Source organism: Lithobates pipiens, unplaced genomic scaffold (genome assembly GCF_037356315.1).
Source record: "Lithobates pipiens isolate NorthernLeopardFrog02 unplaced genomic scaffold, aLitPip1_a1.2 Scaffold_13, whole genome shotgun sequence".
NCBI classification, from domain to species: domain Eukaryota; kingdom Metazoa; phylum Chordata; class Amphibia; order Anura; family Ranidae; genus Lithobates; species Lithobates pipiens.
This window is the reverse complement of record NW_027507718.1, coordinates 287,017,778-287,038,876: the sequence shown is the minus strand read 5'-3', so window position 1 is coordinate 287,038,876 and position 21,099 is coordinate 287,017,778. Positions and strand designations below refer to the sequence as shown.

At 42.1% G+C, this 21,099-nt stretch overlaps 1 protein-coding gene across 1 annotated transcript in view; it reads left to right on the top strand.

Moving 5' to 3' along the window:
* Window positions 1–21,099, top strand: part of ENPEP (glutamyl aminopeptidase) — a 92,660-nt gene that overhangs the window by 35,585 nt on the left and 35,976 nt on the right. The window contains exons 7-12 of the mRNA XM_077476710.1: window positions 521–655; window positions 2,983–3,048; window positions 7,978–8,043; window positions 9,775–9,926; window positions 14,497–14,576; window positions 18,666–18,808. Of these exons, the coding sequence (XP_077332836.1) occupies window positions 521–655; window positions 2,983–3,048; window positions 7,978–8,043; window positions 9,775–9,926; window positions 14,497–14,576; window positions 18,666–18,808 (642 nt within the window). The remainder of the gene's footprint in view (window positions 1–520; window positions 656–2,982; window positions 3,049–7,977; window positions 8,044–9,774; window positions 9,927–14,496; window positions 14,577–18,665; window positions 18,809–21,099) is intronic.

The following is a 21,099-nucleotide window of genomic DNA, read 5'->3' as shown; positions in this document are numbered from 1 at the left end:
TAAGGGGATTGTGAGAGACTGAAGAAATCAGCGATGAGAGAGTCATAACATGGGGGGGATTCAGAAAGTGTTGCAGTATGGGGGTTACTGCGTGTTTCTTTAGACATTCTGCTAGCAGAATTTCCATATAACTCCAGATGTATACTTGTTTTGTTATACTATACAGTACAGGCATACCCCACTTTTAAGTACACAATGGGGTTTATTTACTAAAGTTGGAAAGTACAAAATCAGGCTCACGTCTGCATAGAAACCAATGAGCTTTCAGGTTTTATTACCAAAGCTTAATTGAACAAGCTGGGGTTAGAAGCTCTTTTTTTTATGCAGAAGTGAGCCTGATTTTGCACTTTCCAGCTTTAGTAAATAAACCCCATTGTGTACTTAAAAGTGGGGTATGCCTGTATAGGTATATGTTATGTTTTTCCCCTAGATCTGAAACTAAATACGTTGTTTTTGTTTTTTGGTTTTTTTCCCCCAGACCTCAGAATGTCTACATATAAATATATTTTCTGTTTTTTAGCTTGACCAGATTATAATTGATGACCTGCTCCCTGTAATGAGAGATGATGCCCTCCTGTCTTCCCATCCAATTATTGTCACTGTCTCAACCCCAGCAGAGATCACATCTGTCTTTGATGCAATTTCATACAACAAGGTATCAGTCACATTTAATGGAATTTTTTTTTAGATTTTTGTTATAGCTTCCAAATAGAACAAGACCTAAACTGGAAAACTAATAAATGTGAAATATTCCAGAAAAGCTGCTCTGCTATTTATAGGATAGTAGATATTCCAATTATATAAAAAGTATGTATTTATATTCACAGCAGCCTGTGCTTTACTAAAGTAGCATTGGTGCTAGAACCTAATAATAACTTCTTGCAGACCTGAGAAGATTGTTACCTGAAACATCCAGTATTTGATAAAAAGTTTGACTGATCATTCTTTGGACAACATCGGACATATATTTATTTGTTTATTCTTTTTTAGGACTGTGATAAGACATTCTCATGCACCAGTCATTAAAGTGATTTTCTCTGGTCCCTCCCTCCTATTGAGTGCCCCCATAGCCAGCAGCTTCCTATGGGGGCACTGGAGGCAAGTCAGAGCTCCGTGTGTCCATTCAGACATGGAGCCCCGACCCAGATCCATCCCCTCTCTTCCCTAATTGGCTGACTGACTGATTGACAGCCGCAGGAGCCAATGGTGCTGCTGTGTCTCAGTCAATCAGAAGGAGTGAGCCGGACAGCTTAGACATTCGTGGACATCTCTGGAGAGAGTTGGAGCTCAGGTAAGTAATTAGGGAGGTGCTGGGGAGGCTGATACATACAAAAAGGTAATGCATTAAGATAAAAAAAGTTTGTCTTTACAACTCCTTTAAGATAAATATAGTTTAGTGGTCATATATTGCCCACACATCTGACTACCAATTTGTAGATTTATGCTGGGTACACATGGGCTGAAAATTGGCCGAAAAAATGGTCAGTTCAACAGGACCCGGCCAGATTTCAGCGCAAGTGTAAAGCTCTCATGACCAGCTTCTGCTGAATAAGCACGCTCAAAAACCAGTGGGGAGGCAGTCCCCCTGTCAGAACACAAAAGCACAGCGGGAGATCGCTGCACTAACATTAGATGTGTTAGTACCGTGGTCTGTAAGCTTTTTTCATTCCGCCTGCTGGGTTGAACCAAAAAAAGAAAAGAACTTCCTGTGTGTACCCAGCCTAAGTAGTAAAATTGGGTATACTACTAGGGTTGGTCTAATATGGCTGCACTCCATCACCCCAGGCTGTTTTGATTCTATTGCTGTCTCTATGTTTACACTCACCTGTCAACTGGGAATCCCTGGCTGACGGCTGAATGGGCATAGACAAGGATATGTTACTGTTTTTCAGGATGTCGGCATCTGCCAACTTCCTAACCACCAAGAGCCCCGAGCAGGAAGCTGTCACATTTAGCATCAGTATTAATATTACTGGTAAATATTTCAGCAGTTGGAGGCTTGAGATGGCTGAACACCCATTTAAAATGCTTTTTTGGCTGAACCTCAAAACAACCAAAATTTCGTTTGAACAATGCTTTTGGACCAAATCTAGAGTTCATTCCACAGGATTATCCTTCTCCATTCAGTCATTACAGAAAATGTTCCACTCTTTAGCACTGGTTTCACATGGGTGGCTAAGCAGGGGATCTCTCCGCTGATCCCTGCTGAGCAGGCAGATGACAGGTCTGTGTCTGCTCTGCTGTTCTCTATGGGTCTGTCAGATTGAAACAAAATGCCTGTCCACTTCCATGTAACTGTCATCTGATCTGATCCACTGGACGGATGGGAAATGGATCCCTCATCTGTCTGTTTTTGGTGAGCAGGATCGGATTGGACGCCGGCGGTTGTCAGCGGACCCATATTGATATCCGCCGCTCCATAAAGAGCTATGGATGGTCCGATCGTGTTTGCCTGAAAACATTACAGACAGACCTAATCTGGCAACCTGTGTGAAGCCAGCCTAACTTTAAACAGTTAAATGTGTTCATTAATATGTCATCTGCCAGGTCAGTGGGGATCAACAGTGCGATCCCTGCTGAGCAAGCGGATGGCTGGATATGGATCCGCAGGTCTAAAAGGGCCCTTACTCAAGCTAAACCTCCCATATCCTTTAGCTATGATCCAATATCTCAGAGAGTGTGAGTATTGGAGATTGGAGGACTGGGATCGCTGGACAATGGTATTTTGTGTGATAGCAGCTGCCCACTTCTCTAGTCTAGCGTGCTGCTACTGCACAGTGAATTTTACCCCTTGCTGCAGCAAATAGTGCTGTTAAAAATTAAAAAAGGGACCCACACATATTGTTTATGCAGCCCAACTACATTACAGTAGCAATGCATAATGCTTCAAATTGGCCTTTAATGTTACAATGTGAATTGAAAAAAAGGAACTTGTGCATATAAAGTGCCATTCTAAAAAGCCTAACTTACATTTTTGTCTAGGGTGCATCTATTTTGAGAATGCTTGAAGACTGGATTACGCCACAAAAATTCCAATTAGGATGTCAGGTACGTTTACATTTATGTTGTCACAATCTGACAAATATACTGTATTTGACCACATGTATAAAACAACATGGGTACTAACGAGCAAAGTCCTTCTTGTATTAAGAGAGGTATGGACTCCAGAGAGAGATATCATTTTACCCCTGTAGAAATCATTAGTAAGACCTCATCTGGAATACACAGTTCAGTTTTGGGCACCAGTTCTCAAAAAGGATATCGGGGAGCTGGAGAAAGTGCAGAGAAGGGCAACCAAACTGATAACTGATGGAGGAGCTCAGCTATGAGGAAAGATTAGAGGAACTGAATGTATTCACTCTCTAAGAGATTAAGGGGGGATATGATCACCATGTATAAATATATAAGGGGTCCTTATAGAGAACTTGGTGTTGAGGTACTTGCTTTATGGTCATCACTGAGGACAAGGGGGCACTCTTTACGTCTAGAGCAAACAGAGCTTTCATCTCCAAATACGGAAAGGTTTCTTCACAGTAAGAGCTGTGAAAATGTGGAATAGACTCCCTCCAGGCCTGGATTCTTTCCTAAATGTACATAATATAACTGGGTACTAACATTTATAGTTAAAGTTGATCCAGGGAAAATCCAATTGCCTCTCTGTGATCAGGATGGAATGTTTTCCCCTGCTGTAGCAAATTGGATCCTGCTTTTCTTGGGGGTTTTTTCGCCTTCCTTGGATCAACTGTGGGTATAGGATTGGGTATATGGGATTGTATGATTTTTTTCTTTTCTTTTTTTATGGTTGAACTAGATGAACTTGTGTCTTTTTTTCAACCTGATTAACTATGTAATTATGTAACATCTCTTCCGTTTTGAACACATTTCGGGGTTAGCAGTTGAAGAACTATGGTCAAAATGAAAAAAATCTAAATCTCACTGGCTGTTTTGCAAAAAAACATTAAGGATTTTGAGATATCTGAAAACTCAGTTCACTTCCTTTATTGAGGAGACAATGGGGCTTCCTTTGTTTCTAAATGCCTGTTGTCCCCTTTTGCATGCTGCCTCTCTGAAGAGACTATGACCCCTTTCACACTGGGGGCACTTTTCAGCCGCTAGCAGGGCACTTTTAACCCTTAGATAGCTATGACTAAGCACTGTTAAGTGTGAAACGCGTCAACTAATTTTTTTTGCTGTGGCTTGTATCTGTTGGGCTTTTTACAAGTAAAGGCTATATTCCGGAGTGCGGCTGTCCAGAACTTCCTTTTTGCCTCATGTTGCTATATGCTTAGCCGGCACCTGGTGTTCTAGTTCCCAGGAGAGTTCTAGACCCACATCTCTACCTGGAGCGGTGATCCCCTTCCCAGCACTTTTAACCCCTACTAGCAGTCGAAGAAGGAGTTAAACGTGCCCGTGTTGCGGCGCTTCCGAAGTGGTGCCCATTTATTCCAGTGGGCAGGGGCAGTGTAGGACTTTACCTGTCCCGCAAGCACACTTTTTTACCTGTCCCGCAAGCACACCGCCCCATTGTGAAGGCACTTGGGCTTTCACACTAGGGAGGCATGAGAGGCAGTTTTCAGGCACTTTACAGGGACTATTTCTAGCGCTAAAATGCCTGAAAACTGCCTCAGTGGAAAAGGGGTCCACAGCGTCCCAGTCCTGACATCACTGGGGTTGCTGCTCCTCCAGTCCATGGAAATCTCTGGCATTTCATTCTTCACAGAAGTCTGGATTAGACTCCGCCCACCCCCCCATGATTGGCCCATGAAGCCCCGCCTATGTCCTGCTTTTCCCCACCTACTGCTCTGTGTCTATACAGGCTGCTCCTAGTTTACCAATTACCCGACGAGAACAGGCAGAGAGAAGCACAAAGATTAATAGAAACATTTGTGCAAACTAACCTGCAGGTAAGAACTTCTAATGAAGATATTTTAAAAAACGATATAACATAGATTTACAGTTAAAAAAACCTTGTACTGACTTGTACCGCTTTACGTAACGCACACCCAGCTATTGATTGGCAGATGGGTGTGTGTTATGTAAAAAATGAACCGAGCATGAGAGAAGGCAGGAGGACTCATGGGAATTGTAATTCCTTGTGGGAGATGATTCTCCCACCATCACTAACATTATACAGTAGAGGAGGACTGGTGGAGGGGATTAGAGACCCCAATTGCAGCTATATGGTAGGAAAATAATCATTTCAGTTATTATGTTTATTACCATGTGTAACTTTCAGGTATTCAGGTATTTATATGAGGATTTACTAAAATGTGTATGTTGTCTTTAGTTGTACTTTAACCACTTAAGGACCGGAAAATTTGCCCCCTTAATGATCAGGCCATTTTTTTCGATACAGAGGTGCATTTATTTAAAGAGGAAGTAAACCCTGATGGGCTTTACTTCCTCTTTGTTCCCTGCAAAGTAAAAGCACAATGGGCTACTGTGCATCGCATAGTAGCCCATTATGTGCCACTTACCTGCAGAAGAAGCCTGCGATGTCAGCGATGTTCCCTCTCTCTCATTGCGTCCATCTTCAACCCCTCTTCCTTCCGGGGCCGCGGACTCCGGCTCTGCTATTGGTCGGAGTCACTCCCGCACATGCACGCTGGAGCCAACGCTGGAGCCAACGGTCACGGCACGGCCACTATAGAAACGGCACGGATCGTGCCCTTTCTTTAGTGCCCATGCACAGATTATGTCGGTGCCGGGTTCTATGGTGAATATCTCCTAAACTGTAGAGGTTTAGGAGATATTTCTAGTACCTACAGGTAAGCCTTATTATAGGCTTACCTGTAGGGAAAAGTGGTTGTACAGGGTGTACAACCACTTTAACCTCCCTGGCGGTATGATTATTTCAGATTTTAGGTGCTGAAAGCAGTACAATTATTTTGCATGAAAATTTGGCATTTTATATTGTAGGCCTGCAATTCTTAGGAATAAATCACTTAGCAGACATCCCGGGTATGATAAAGTTTGAAAAATGAAATCCTAAATTATAATATAATAAATAACTATAAATAATAATATAACAATAATAAAAAATATTCAATAATGTAATCAAATCAAAACACTGAAATTTGCAGAATTGTCACTGTCGTTACTTTTCAATATTTGATGACGGATTTCCCCACAAATCGCTATCCCTCAATTCTGCGAGTGATTCCAATTTATTATCGCTGTTTTCTAGCTGGTCTAAAATCATTTTTGATGTAAAGGGACAGTTTTGGTTGCTATGGACAATCTCCAGTTTCCTGGCATAAAGAACAGTTTTTATATTATAAAACTGCATGCAGGACACTGGGCAGACCACTAGGGACAAAGGGGATGTGAAATAATTACATACAGCAATGTAATCTATAAGATTACATTATACTGTATGTATAGTGTGTGTTTTACTTTTTGAATTTGGTGCCGTTCTCCGTCCCCGCGCGTCGCAACGCTCGCAGGGAACGGAGCCTGGTGATGTGATAGATCGAGCGGAGGATGGCTCGCTCATACAGCGGGGGGGGGCATCGCTGAAACCAGGGGATAAGGTAAGTAAGCTCTTCCTGGATCCAGCGATGCGGTCCCGAGTCTGGCTCGGGGTTACTGCTAATAGTACTGAATTTTCAGCCCGAGCCAGACTCGGGAATACCGCCAGGGGGGTTAACTGACAATTGCAATTGTCATGCAATGTTGTACCCAAACAAAATTAACGTCCTTTTTTTCCCACAAATAGAGTTTTCTTTTGGTGGTATTTGCTCACCTGTGCGTTTTTTTCTTTTTTGCGCTATAAACAAAAAAAGAGTCAGAATTTTGAAAAAAAAATGTTTTTTTCTTTTTGCTATAATAAATATGCCCAAATAAAAAAAGTCTTCATCAGTTTAGGCCAATATGTATTCTTCTACATATTTTTGGTAAAAAAAAAATCACAATAAGCATATATTGATTGGTTTGCGTTATAGCGTCTACAAAATTGGGGATAGATTTATGTCATCTTTATAATTTTTTTTTTTTACTAGTAATGGCTGTGTTCTGTGATTTTTAGCGGGACTGAGCCATTGCGGCGAACAGATTGGACACTTTTGACACCTTTTTTGGTCCATTGACATTTATACTGTGATTAGTACTATAAAAATGCACTGATTATTGCGTAAATGACACTGGTAGGAAAGAGGTTAACACTAGGGGGCGATCAAGGGGTTAAATGTGTCTGCAGCAAGTGATGTGCTGGTGGTGTGAGGAGTAATGAGCTTCAAGCAAGTCTGTTGTCCCAAAGATTGTTGTTATTCATCCTGGGCATCCCATATCTCCCACCCCCATCCAAGTTATACCCCTCGATAAAATAAAAAAATAAAAATAAAAAGTTCACTGACTGCCTTATGTCTCGGAGTGCCTGAGAGTGAATGCAGGGCTGGGCAGGATGACAGACAGACCACAATTCTCAGCAGCCCCTCCGGAGGTACTGCTACAGTTGCAAGGATTTTGAGAAACTATAATGCAGATTCCTACCTTTTTTTATTATGAAGAAATAGCTGTTTGTTTGTCTGTGTCCATGTTCTGTGTGGGAGTGGTTTTATAATAGCTGCTGCACCCGCAGGGGTCTAATGAAGATAGCTGCAGGGTCTGCATCCCTTTAGATGTGTTTTACCTTTGAGAGTATCACACCAAAAATTATATTTTGCAGGGGGTGCCAAAAATCTGATTTGTATCTTAGTATAGACGTCTGAGAAAATCAGTGAGCCAATCACACAAGCAGGAAATGACATATCTGGGGGGCACTCTGTATACCATCTGTGTACTGAACACTCCCAGGTAGCTATATTGCATTGCATTTTACAGAAAATTACAGCACTGCAGATTGAAAAGGAAATGTAATTTTTAATAACATTCATATACAATATGACTTGTGTTGCAATTGTATATTTTTTATTTTGTTTTTTTTCCTACGAAAGTGGAGTTACACTTTAAAATATTCTATTGATTTTTATTCCTTAGAATTACCTTAAAAACTACCAATATGATAACGCGAAAACAGATGACTTCTGGAATTCTCTGGCACAGGTAAAAACCACATGAACATGTTACATATGAACACCATTGCATAGTTGACAAGTGTAAAGTTTTTTGCAGGGTAGTCTCCCGGTGGGATGGCCTGTCCTGTGACTGACATGTGCAGTTCCAGCTTGTTTTTTTGTTTTTTAAAACAGCCCTGCGATGGTTGCAACAAATCCAAATACTTTATGGAATTAATATTAATAGCAGGTTTTCTGATTTGTTTTCTATATTAAAAAACTCACTCTGCTCTCCTCATTGTACGGACTTCCGTCTTCAGTGTGGGCATCTGAAGCCCACTCGTTGCTCCTTTCCAGGATATGGTGCTGCTGGCTCCTGATCTCGCGTGTGTAAAAAACACGGTGCACTCATTGAAGTGAAGGATGCCCATTGACTCCTGGGATTGATGACACTTATATTGCAGGAGCCAATGGGTGGGTGGAAATGACGTACCTCGCCATGGCGTGGTACGGCGGAAGCACAACCGTCAGCTTCTCAAATAAGGTAAAAAGCTTAAAGCGGGAGTCCACCGGGACTCCGCTTTTTTTTTTTTTTTTAAAAGCCAGCAGCTACAAATACTGCAGCTGCTGACTTTTAAAATAGTGACACTTACCTGTCCAGCGCGCCCGCGATGTCGGCACCCGAAGCCGATCTCTAGATCGACACTCGAGTGCTGCCGCCGCCATCTTTGGTATGGGAATCAGGAAATGGAGCCTTTCGGCTTAATTTCCCGGTTCCCTACTGCGCATGCGCGAGCCACGCTGCGCAATGAGGACGGTCCCCGCTGCCTCTGGGATCTGTGTGTTTCCCAGCAGGCAGCGGGGCACTTGCGGGAAGGGGCGGGCACTTGCGGAAAGGGGCGTAACTTACCCCTTTCCGCAGAGAGCTATCCCGGAAGTGGGTGCAGTTACCTGGATTATCCAGGTAACTGCACCCCCCTCCCCCCTGAAAGGTGCCGATTGTGGCACCGGAGGGGGGGAGGGTTCCGATGAGCGGAAGGTCCACTTTAGGGTGGACCTCCGCTTTAAAGAAAAAAAAAAGGGTTGAAGGAGTCATTTACATGTGACCACAAATGCGGGGGTGCAAACTTTAAAAGTAGGTGGTACTCCGCTTCAAGCATTGGTGGTCCACTGGATTGATGTCAATGCATAGTGTTTAAAACACAATGTAAATTGGCAGCACTATATGAATTCCTAATATATATATATATAGCTCACTTCTGCATAGAAACCAATGAGTTTCTAACCCCAGCTTGTTCAATTAAGCTTTGGTAATAAAACCTGGAAGCTCATTGGTTTCTATGCAGAAGTGAGCCTGATTTTGGACTTTCCAGCTTTAGTAAATAAACCCCATTGTGTACTTAAAAGTGGGGTATGCCTGTACAGAACAAATCCCCCCCCCCCCCCCCCCCCACGGCCTCATGTAATTGAGATGAGAAGAGGAAGTTTGTTCTGTAGTCCTAACATGTTAACTATGCCAGGGAGACAATGCCTCCCATCCAGAGATACAGTACATTAAGTGAGCATTTCACCTAGGACAGCAGGTCTGTTACTTGCATGGTCACCTGGTAAAAATAAGAGAACACAGGCCTGAATAAAAAAAAAAAAAAAAAAAAAAAAAAAAAAACGAATGCAGCCACCACATGTAAGGACTGGTAACCTGTAATATATTACATTATTGTTTTGGAGTTTAAATACTTTTTAACAAGGATAAATTATAACAAATACCATTTTCTTTTAGGCAAGCGGTGAGCCAGTAAAAGAAGTAATGGATACCTGGACTAGACAGATGGGTTATCCCGTGCTTAATGTTTCATCAGGAAATACTGTTACACAGGAAAGGTTTCTTTTGGATTATGAAGCAAATCCATTAGAGCCCCCTTCAAGTTTCAAGTGAGTATTATATCTTAATTTCTATTTCAGCATAAATAGATGGGAGCCACATAGCCACTTGTGGGTAGATGAGAATCAGGGCATCTACAGAAAGAAGAGTTTCTTCCTCAAAATCAAGAAAATATACTGTATTTATTGACATATAACACTCACTTTTTCACCATGAAAATTAGGTGCAAATAGCATGTGCGTGTTATACGGCAATACATTTTTTTTATTTTTTCTGAAACTTCCCTCTTAAAATGAATGTGCATGTTATACACCTGTGCGTGTTATACGCCGATAAATACGGTAATCATTAAAGGACTAGGAAGGGACTGGAGGAATCAAAAAGGCCCCCTACTACTTAAAGTATTACTAAACCCACAACAGTAATATCAGTATGTATATGCAGCATAGCATGCTTGTTATACTCACTATTAAATTTAAGAGGTTAATCCTCTGCATTGTGTAAAAAGGCTGTTTGATCCCGTCTTATCTGATCCTCCCTTTCTTTTATTGTCTCCAATTCATCTGCTGTAAATACAGACCCTTGGGTGCACTCTGCACATGCTCAATTTCGTGTGTATTACTAGAGAGGTTTTTTTTGGGGATAGTGCATGTGATAAGCACAAGGCCAATCAGCACTGTCCAGACAGGGGATCAGGGGTCACGGAGCCTCATAGGATAGTCAGAGGAGAAACAAAACTCCTCCTACAAGCTTTAACCAGTGCTAGGCTGGACACTGATAGAAGTCACAAGACTGCTATATACTGCTAATGAGAAAAGGTATTTAGCAGTTTATATTTACTAAAATAATTGCATTTCTACGTTCTGTGTGATGTGGGAGACAAGATATAGTGAATACAAGGTCCTGGGTTTAGTAACACCTTAAGCACTTAGTGAACTACAATATAAAGTCACATATCCCAAAAATAAGATTGTTTTTACTGATTCAAAACAATGAGTGAGGCCATGCAAATTATTTCTTTATGCCCTAATGCCCTGGGCACATCCAGATCAACTGGTGTATATTGCAAATATAGTCGAATATTATCCAAACTTTATACCATTGTTTAAGGCATTTTTGGCCATTATTAGTACAGTGTGTTGAAAACATAGCTTTTTGGGGTAGAGCGTGGGACCCAACAAGAAATTCAACCATTAAGGATATGGTGATAAGGGACTAAAGAAAACAATATTCCCTCCAACAGAATCAATGAGTAGAAGAGTAAAGAATAAAAAAGAAAAAGTATTCACGTCTTAGTCCAACACATATCTCAAAAATAAATGGGTTATTATTTACTTTAGGAAAGTGGGCAGAGTCATGCCAATTATTCCCTTACATTCCAATAACAAAAAGCAATTCCATATCAATGGTATTTTGAAAAAAATCTGCTGTCAGGTGTTTACTTATTCCTGGAGCCGGTCCTACAGTTGAATTTTAGGACAGTTGAATCTTAGGACATCCTGGCAGGCAAAGCTCTGGCATTTCCAATTGTGATAAAGCTTGGTGCCCCTTCTGCCTCCTACATATTGCCAGCCAGTGAATTAGCTTGTTCATAGTGATGGGCTAATGGGAAAGTATTAGGGGAAGGGGGTGGGGAGGTAGCTGCAAGCTCCGACTACCTGGGTTTTGATGATAAAAGCAAGGTCTTTTATTATAACAATGCACACACTTTACTGGAGCTTATTGGAATACATTATGTATTTGTGTTGCAATTTGAATGGCTGCCCCCAAAAAAAAAACATGATGCACCCATACTATAACAAATTGCAATGAACCCTAATGCTTTCAAGGCAAAAAGATAAAAGAAAAGCAGGATTCTAATAAAAAATGAGCTGTAGTAATGAATGCATTGCTCCTTAATTCAAGTACATTGCAAGGCGTGCATTACTGCAGTGCAATATCGTCTGAAAAGGCTCATAAAGACTTGCAGTTCAACAGTTCTAAATTGACACATTTTTTAGCCGAGACCAGTTTAAATTTTTCAGTTACTGCAGGAGGTTCTGTTCAGCCATGTGTTTGGCACGATTCATGTAATCCAGTGCAAAAAGCTTTGAATTATTTTTAGGCAAAATAACGTGACCTACATCAATCATTGCACAATCCAAAAGCATGTATTCAAATCGTCTACAATGAAGTGTTCCCAGCCCATCAAGATAAATGACTACACTGCCATTGCAAGGGTTTTGGGAAGCTATCCAGACAAAAGGGTATTAGATTGATTGTTTAGGAACAGACATGACTTACTTTGTTAAAGACAAACTATAATTGTGTAAAGAAAAATGTATAACAATTACATATTTTGACAGTAGGAGATGTTGTCACGGTAAAATTGGTAGTTTGGGGAATACAGGGTTTTCACATTTTCTTGGTGCAAAACTGCAGAGCATGGTTGTAAACTGTTTTCACAGCTTCCTCCAGGTTTTGGTATTCCGTCACGGGGCTCTGCAGTTTGGAGATTCCATAATGTCTTGGGTGGGACGGGATCTCCAACGCTGTGTCCAGATTTTGTAGATGACCAGCAGGGTGTGTGCACAGCCCTTATAATGAGGGTATGGGAAGACCTCATGGCTCCCAGTTGGAGACTACTCCACCCCCAAAAGAGACAGGAGGTCTCCAGGAATCAGAGGGGCTGCAGGAGGCAGCCAGAACATGTGTGACTGCAAGAGGCAGTGAAACGGCCTTAGGACTAAGGCCAGAGCGGAGCTGTGGGCGCTAAAATGAAGCTGTCCACATTGAAGAATCCTGTGGTCTGTGTGACCAGGATAAAGAGCAGAAGTGCTTCTAAAGAGAGCCAGGTGGGCTAGCTTTCATTTGCCTTTTTAATTAAAATGGGCTACCGTGCCTTAAAATATAGTTCCTGACTGGCTTGAATTACTGACAAAAGCATCTACCATGACAGCTAATGATCCCCCATGTTACAATATTTACAGTGTACACGATCATGGTTTTGCAAATAAACATATTGTACATGACAATGGATTCCCAGAGCCTATGGGTTAGCTAAAGAAACAATAAAGCAGTGGATGTTCACCTTGTGACACTGTATACTTTTGAAATACTATTGAAATTTCTGAGTGAGCCCTACCGTATGGCATAAGTCACTTGGATGGGTCACTGCTGATTAATTCTCCATTTCTCTGTGTAAATTGATCTATGTAGCCTGTAAACAACAAGCAGTCAATACTCTTAAATTTTTATTCGTTTTTTGCTTTACAATAATAAATATAGAAATGTTATACAAAACTACTACACAATTCCTTAAGGGAACAAAAAGACTAAAGCAGGGGTTTCCAAACTGAACAAAGGGCCAGTTTACTGTCCTGCAGACTTTGAGGGGACCAGACTGTGGCCAGTGGAAGTGAAAAATATTCCCTGGTGTCAATGGAAGTAAAGAATGCCCCATCATTGGTATAAGTTTGAGGAATATTGCCCCATTGTTGGTATTAGGGGAAGAAATACTGCCCCATAATTGGTATCATTGGGAGGAATAGGGCCCTGCAGTTGGTGTCAGTGGGAGGAATAGTGTTCCATCATTGGTGTCAGTGGGAAGAATAGGGCCCCGTTGCTGGAGGTCAGTGGTATAATTCATGCCTTATTATTGGTGTAGAAGAAATAGTGCCTTGTATCAGTGGGAGGAATAGTGTCCCAAGGGCCTGATAAAGGCAACCAAAGGGCCACATCTGGCCTCCAGGTTGCAGTTTGGAAGTTTGGAAACCACTGCTCAAAGATTATGTTTTTACAAAATCAGCTTTCAGCATGTTATGATACCTCTTCACTGTTGGCTTTGGCTTATTTGATATTGATGAAAAGCAAAAGATAATCAGATATTTTTTCCAACCTGTCTAATTATTCATTGCCAGGTTGCAACTGTTTCTTTCCTATACAGTCAGATTGTTGCTTGGCTATGTCAAATCATAACATTTATATATTCCTGTCATTATGAGTATGTATAAATGCACATAGTCATGCTAAGCATCTAAGAGTGTATCAAAATAGATGAGTATAAAAATGCATTATGACTAGTATTAGTCTAGCAGAATTCGAGTAGGGAGTATATGCTAGGGACATGAGGATGCTCATCCATAGATGCAGAAAAAATAGTGAGCATTTTTACACCTTAAGACAGGAAGTGTGTTACTGGCAGAATCACCAGGTAAAAATAAATAGATAAAAAGCCTGAAAAATAAAGCCAATATAGTCATCAGATCCAAACACTGATAAGCTTCAATATGTTATTATTCTTTATCTTGGTTTTAGAATGTTAAACATGTCTTTTAAGTAAAGTTAAATCTACATTATTCCAAAGACACTAGAATTAACTTATCACATACTGTATGTCTCATCTCCTAAACTAAGATCTCAGTGGTTACTACAGCCTAATGCGCTTTCTACAAATGATTAATCCAAAAATAAATTTACCCTATAAGGACAAATATAATAAAGGTAACAAAATATGTAAATTCCAAACTAAATTAGCTCTCCGCTTGTTGGTGCGACCGGTTGGTCACAAGGTCTGAAAAATGAAGAATATGTTAAATTCTAAATACAACATAAATTATATTTCTTTCTGTACTAATTCAGTTACAGGTGGAATATCCCAGTGACATTTTATTCAACCTCCAATGCAGATGGGAAGAATATTTCAATGTACAAAATGTCAGGTAAATCAGTGTAAGAGGTGTTATTTTTAGCTTAGAATATGATTTTATTACAGAGCTTGTACTGTCCCGGGGGACATGAATCAATGCAAAAAAGCTTTTTAAAAAGCTAAATTTTGAAGAAGTGATTTTAATGATGCTTAAAGTGAAACAATAAAAATGAATAATTCATTTGAATATAATGCCTTGGGGGTCTCCTTAGTCTCATCTGTACCGTGTATAGAACCTGCTGCAGCAAAACTGATATATATATATAAAGAAAAAAAGAAACATGTTTAAATAGATTTTCCCAGCTGCAAGCTTTCAAACCATTCCTGGCAATACAAAACTGTGAAAAAAAAATCACCCCCCCCCTCAACTGTGCCCCCATCAGAGCCATCACCCCCCTCCCCCTCAACTGTTCCACCATCAGAGCTATCACTCCCCTCCCCCTTAACTATGCCCCAGCAGAGCCATCACCCTCTCCCCCTCAACTGTTCCCTCATCAGAGCCATCACCTTCCTCCCCCTCAACTGTGCCCCCATCAGAGTCATCACCCCCCTCTTTCTCAACTGTTCCCCCATCAGAGCTATCATCCCCTCCCCTCAACTGTGCCCCCTTAAGAGCCATCACCCCCTCCCCCTCAACTGTTCCCCATCATGAGCCATCACCATCTCCCCCTCAACTGTTTCCCCTTTAGAGCCATCACCCTCTCCCCCTCAACTGTTCCCCCATCAGAGCCATCACCCTCTCCCCCTCAACTGTTCCCCCATCAGAACCATCACCCCCTCCCCTTTAACTGTGCCCCCAGCAGAGCCACCACCTCCCCAACTGTTCTCCCATCAGAGCCATCACCCCCTCCACTTCAACTGTTACCCCATCAGAGCCATCACCCCTTCCCCCTCAATTGTGCCCCCATCAGAGCCACCAACCCCCCACAACTGTTCCCGCATCAGAGCCATTACCCCCCCCCTTCACCTCAACTGTTCCCCCATCAGAGCTATCCCCCCCACCCCCTCAACTGTGTCCCCAACAGAGCTATTGTCCCTCGACACAAAAAGGTGTCCCCATTGGAAGCAATCCCTTTCTACCCACACATTTGTTTCCAACTCTTTTGTCTCTCCACTGTACAGTGTGCAGACCTTCTGCACTTCTTGGCTCCTGGCCTGCTGTATGCAAAATTACAGCTAAAGGACACCTGGTAATAGCGGTGAAGGAGTCAGGAGGTGCAGCCAGTCCTAGCAAGCAACACATGGAGGCAATGGGAGTGGTTGCAGGACCTGTGCTGCAAATTGCTAGGGAGAGTATGCATCGCAGGTTCCGCAACCCGACAGAGACCGTCCCTGCAGTGAGTCCGAGGACTCTAGCTGCAGAACCGGTAAAAATGTCCTAGCGGACCGGATGTGGTCCATGGGCTGTACTTTGGAGACCCCTGTTTTGGAGGGTGATTTTGCTTTGATTTCTTTCAGTGGCACCAGGCCCTCTTTAAAGAGAACCAAACAGTCTAAATTTTTATACTGGCTATACAATTTTGTATTCTTTCTGTAACTGGACAAAAAAAACACTGCTATAGGCCCCTTTCACACGGGTTGGATCTTTTGGACGGGCTCTGCTAGCTCAGCGGGGGATCGCTCCATTGATCCCCGCTGAGCAGGCAGATGACAGGTCTGTCTCCACTCACTGTGCAGAGATGGACTTGTCAGAGCCCTGCTCTCTATGTCGAGATCAGATGAAAACAGACCGCCTATCTGTTTTCATCCGATCCTCTGGACAGGTGGCGAACGTATCGACATCTGTCTGATTTGAGCGTATCTTGTCAGATCGGATGGCAGATGGATGTCAGCGAACACATATCCACTGACATCCACCCTGCCCATGGAAGTCAATGGGTGGCCCGCTTGTATCCACCTGAAAACGGACAGACAGATCCGATCGGGGCGATCGTGGGAAAGGGGCCATATACTGAGGGTTTAGAAAATGGTTACATTTACTGTAAGTAATAAAGTAGTACAAAGACAGCATACGTGGTATCAAATCAGATTGCTTATTTTAATCACCTGACTGCAGTAATCTGAAAATGAATTGGTTGCTAGAAACTATCCTTCACACATACTTATACCATGTTCAAATAATGGTTTATTTCAAGGATAAGTTACTATTGTGACTTGTCTTTATATTTCAACTATGGCTAAATGTTCTTTAATTTAAGATTTTAAAACAATCTCTGCAAAGCCCATAGCTGTTGAACATAGCACTCAGGGGGAGAGATTTATGTAAGCAGATTGGAGGTTATGACAAAAAACAGTGGCCTGTATGTCACATGTACATAGATGTGTGGCATTTACAAGTGAGAATAATGTGATTTATTTATTTTTTTTAGCTGATTTTATAGGCAGAGATACTGTATCATAGCTGTAATAAGATAATATTGTCTGATTTTAAATACGCTGCTCAAAAAAATTTAAAGGAAGACTTTTTAATTAGAGTATAGCATTGAGTGAGTTAAACTCCTGGGATTTTTATCTGGTCAGTTAGGAAGCAGAGGGGATTGTTAATCAGTTTCAGCTACTTTGGTGTTAATGAAATTACCTACAGGTACACTAGATAGGCAAAAGTGAGACGACCTCCAAAATAGGAATGCTTTTACAGGAGGAAGCCATTGCCATTTTTTCCCCTACTCTTTTGGAGTGTTTTTCACTATTTTTGCATTTGGCTAGGGTCAGTGTCACTACTGGTAGCATGGGGCGATACCTGGACCTTATACAGTAGAGTTTTCATAGGCATTCCAACCCCTCCAGGATGGCACATCAATACGTGCCATTGCTGTGTCTTCTAGCACAGTCTCAAGAGCATGGAGTAGATTCTAGGAGACAGGCAGTTACTCTACGAGAGCTGGACTGGGCCATAAATGGTCCTTAACCCATCAGCAGGATCAGTATTTGCTCCTTTTGTGCAAGGAGCAACAGGATGAACATTGCCAGAGCCCTACAAAAGGACCTCCAGCAGGCCACTGGTGTGAATGTCTTTGACCAAACATTCAGAAACAGACTTCATGAGGGTGGCCTAAAGGCCCAGCGTCCTCTAGTGTGCCCTGTGCTCATTTCCCGACACCATGGAGTGCGATTGGCATTTGCCATTAAACACCGCCACAAGTGCCCTGTGCTTTTCACAGATGAGAGCAGGTTTATCCTGAGCACACAGATGTGAATGGGTCTGGAGAAGTCATGGAAAACATTATGCTGCCTGTAACATTGTTCAGCAACATGACAGTTTTGGTGGTGGGTCAGTGATGGTTTGGGGAGGCATATGCATGGAGGGATGCACAGACCTCAACAGGCTAGACAATCGCACCCTGATTGCCCAGTTTGGGTATCGGAATGAAAACCCTGGACCCATTGTCAGACTCTAGGCTGGAGCAGTGGATCCTGGGTTCCTCCTGGTGCACAGCAATGCCGTCCTCATGTGGTGAAAGTATGCAGCCAGTTTCTGGAGGATGAAGGAATTAATACCAATGAATAGCCCCCAGGCTCGCCTGACCTAAATCCAATAGAACACCTCTGGGACATTATGTTTCGGTCCCTCTGACGCCGCCAGGTTGCACCTCAGACTGATCAGGAGCTCAATGATTCCCTAGTCCAGCTCTGGTAAGAAATATCCCAAGACACCATCCGTCGTCTCATTAGGAGCATGCCCCAACGTTGCCAGGCATGCATACAAGCACATGGGGCCATACAAACTACTGAGTACCATTTTAAGTTGCTGCAATGAAATGTCATCAAAATGGACTAGCCTGCTGCATAATTTTTTCACTTTTATTTTCAGCATGTCTTTGAATTCACCCCTCTGTAGGTTGATCATTTTAAATTCCATCAACTGATGTGGCATTATTTTGTTACTAGCACAGTACTCAGTCCATATCAGTATAAATATCCAGCATGATCTTTTTCCCCATTGAGATCTGATGTGTTTTCAAAGTGTTCCTTTCATTTTTTTGAGCAGTGTATTAACATTATGGTGGGAATTTTTTTACCATGAAGGTGGATAAGGGTTGATTGGAATAAAGAATAACATATTATCATAAATACCATACTGACATACATATTTGTATTTTAGATACATCCATAACTTTAAACCCATATAACAGCAGTGATGCGCAGTTCTTCAAAATCAACAATAAACACTCTGGATTTTTTCGTGTAAATTATGAAACTCATACTTGGCAGGACCTAGCTGCACTGTTAGTGAGAAGCCATACGGTATGTTACTTGAGCTAGAGTTGGATTTTAACAATGTGTTACGAATGGTTATTTGGTATGCATATTGACATTTATATTGTGGAAGGATATTCTCATATTTTGTTTAATTATTTCTATGCCATTGCCTTTTAAAATGCAGTAATTATGCAGAGCAAGTATGCCAAAGCTAGGCTTTTTTGAGCTACTTGTGGCTCTCTCACTGCTTTGTTTTTACGTACCAAACCAAAAAATTGAAGAATTAAACTGCTCTAAAGTTGATAAGGGCTACACTTCCTTACGTAATTTTGCAGCTGAATACTCTACCAAAGGTTTTAGGCCTGATTCATACTTGTGTTGGTGGTTCCCGCTGCACGTCTGCACCTGTTCCCCCAGCCGCAACCACCCGCACAGCAAAATGAGTGCATGTGCTATTGATCCTAATGGCACCTGCATGCACAGGAAATCGCAACAGCTGTTTCCCACACTGCTAACCACACTGCGCTTGCAGTTTCTGTGTGGGCTGCGATTTTTCCCTGCATTTTCAAATGAATAGGCTGCTGTGCCTGTACAAAATGTATAGCTGTTCTTCAGTTGTTAAAGGCTACACTTCCTTACATCATTTTGCAGCTGACTACTCTACCAAAAGTTTTAGGTCTAGTTCATACACTTGCGGGTGCTTCCCACTGCACTTTTTGCCGCAACCACCCGTACAGAGAAACGTAGAAGATGCATGCACTGGAAGTCGCAGCAGTTGCTTCTCACATTGGCAACAACACTTCACTTGCTGTTTCCATGCAGGCTGTGATTTAAAAAATGGAGCAGGGACATTTTCCCTGTGTTTTTCAATGAATCGGTGGCAGCAGAAGTGTGAACCAGGCCTTAGGGCATTTTTCTCTGGGATGAACTAACCAGTATCCTTTATTCTTGATCTGGAGTTAAAGCCCAATTGAAATCATGGAAATAAATATGCAGTCACACTCCCCATTTTCATCAAACTTACTCCACTCACCTGTTACAGCAGTTGTGCAGAATATCTTAATATTACAATTCCGTCAAAAATGTACTAGAGTTAGATGGAATGCCTTCAATGATCGGCCCTTACTAAGCCCCTGTGCACACGGTCGGATATTCTGCCAACCAAATCCGTCGGATGTTGCCTGTTGGATCTTGTCCGAAACTGTTGCATACACACGGTCGGACTAAGTTGTCGAAAAAGCCGATCATTCAGAACGTGATGACGTAATTTCGTTACGATGGGACTAGCAGCCAATAGCTTTGATGTAGGAATTTGATCTGAGCATGCGTGGCACTTGGTCCGATCAAAATTCTCTACACATGATCGGAGTATGTCCGATCGAACCAGTTGGTCGGAAAATATTTCCAACATGTTGGAAAATTGGGTCCGATGGATATTCCGACGGAATCAGTCCGATGCATACCACACACAGTCGGATTATCCGACAACGCGGTCCGATAGGACACATTCCGACGGATTCTCCGACCGTGTGTACAAGGGCTAACAGAACTGGTGTGACATGCCCCCCATTTTTGCAGTAAAAATCTGTGTTAGGTCACTTGTAATGTGTGGGGTGGATAATATTCAGCTTTGCCAGCATCGAGCACCGAAGTGGAAGGGCAGGGAGATGCATTTCCAAGCAAAATATGTTACAAATCATATCATGTGGAAGCAACAGAACTAAAAGAGATACGAATCTGCAGTGACAAGACAAGGTCATCCAGCGCCCAGGGCAAAGATGCCAAACTGCTTTCCCCTTTCCCTTAGGGTTAGGGTCAGGGTGCCCCCTACCCCTGAAATAAACCATTGTGCAAGGGGCAGCCGTCCCTCCTGCCCACCCCTTGTCCCGCCCTGTGTCCCGAATCTGTAAGGCTTCAATTTGCCTTTCTGTAGATGTGGTTCTCAGTAGACCCAATGTAGCTCACTCATACCCCCCAACTTTTTGAGATGGGAACGAGGGATACCCATTAGCAAAACAATGTAGTCATAGGACACACCCCCTGCCACGCCCCCTTAAAGGAGAATTATACAAACAAAAATGATTAGTTAAACCCACTAGTGCTTTTTTTTAACCACTACTATTCCTTTATATTGGCTTTGAAAATTTACAAATGCAGCAATTTAGAAATTGGATGAAAGGTTTAGCACTGGGAAGCACTTTTTGAAAGATAAAAAGTGCATCTTATATATAACTATATAGATCAGACCAAAATGAGGGACAAATAAGGAGGAAAGAGGGACATTTCTCCAAATCATGCACCGTTGGGGGCTATGCTCACTAAAGGTTGATTGAAAT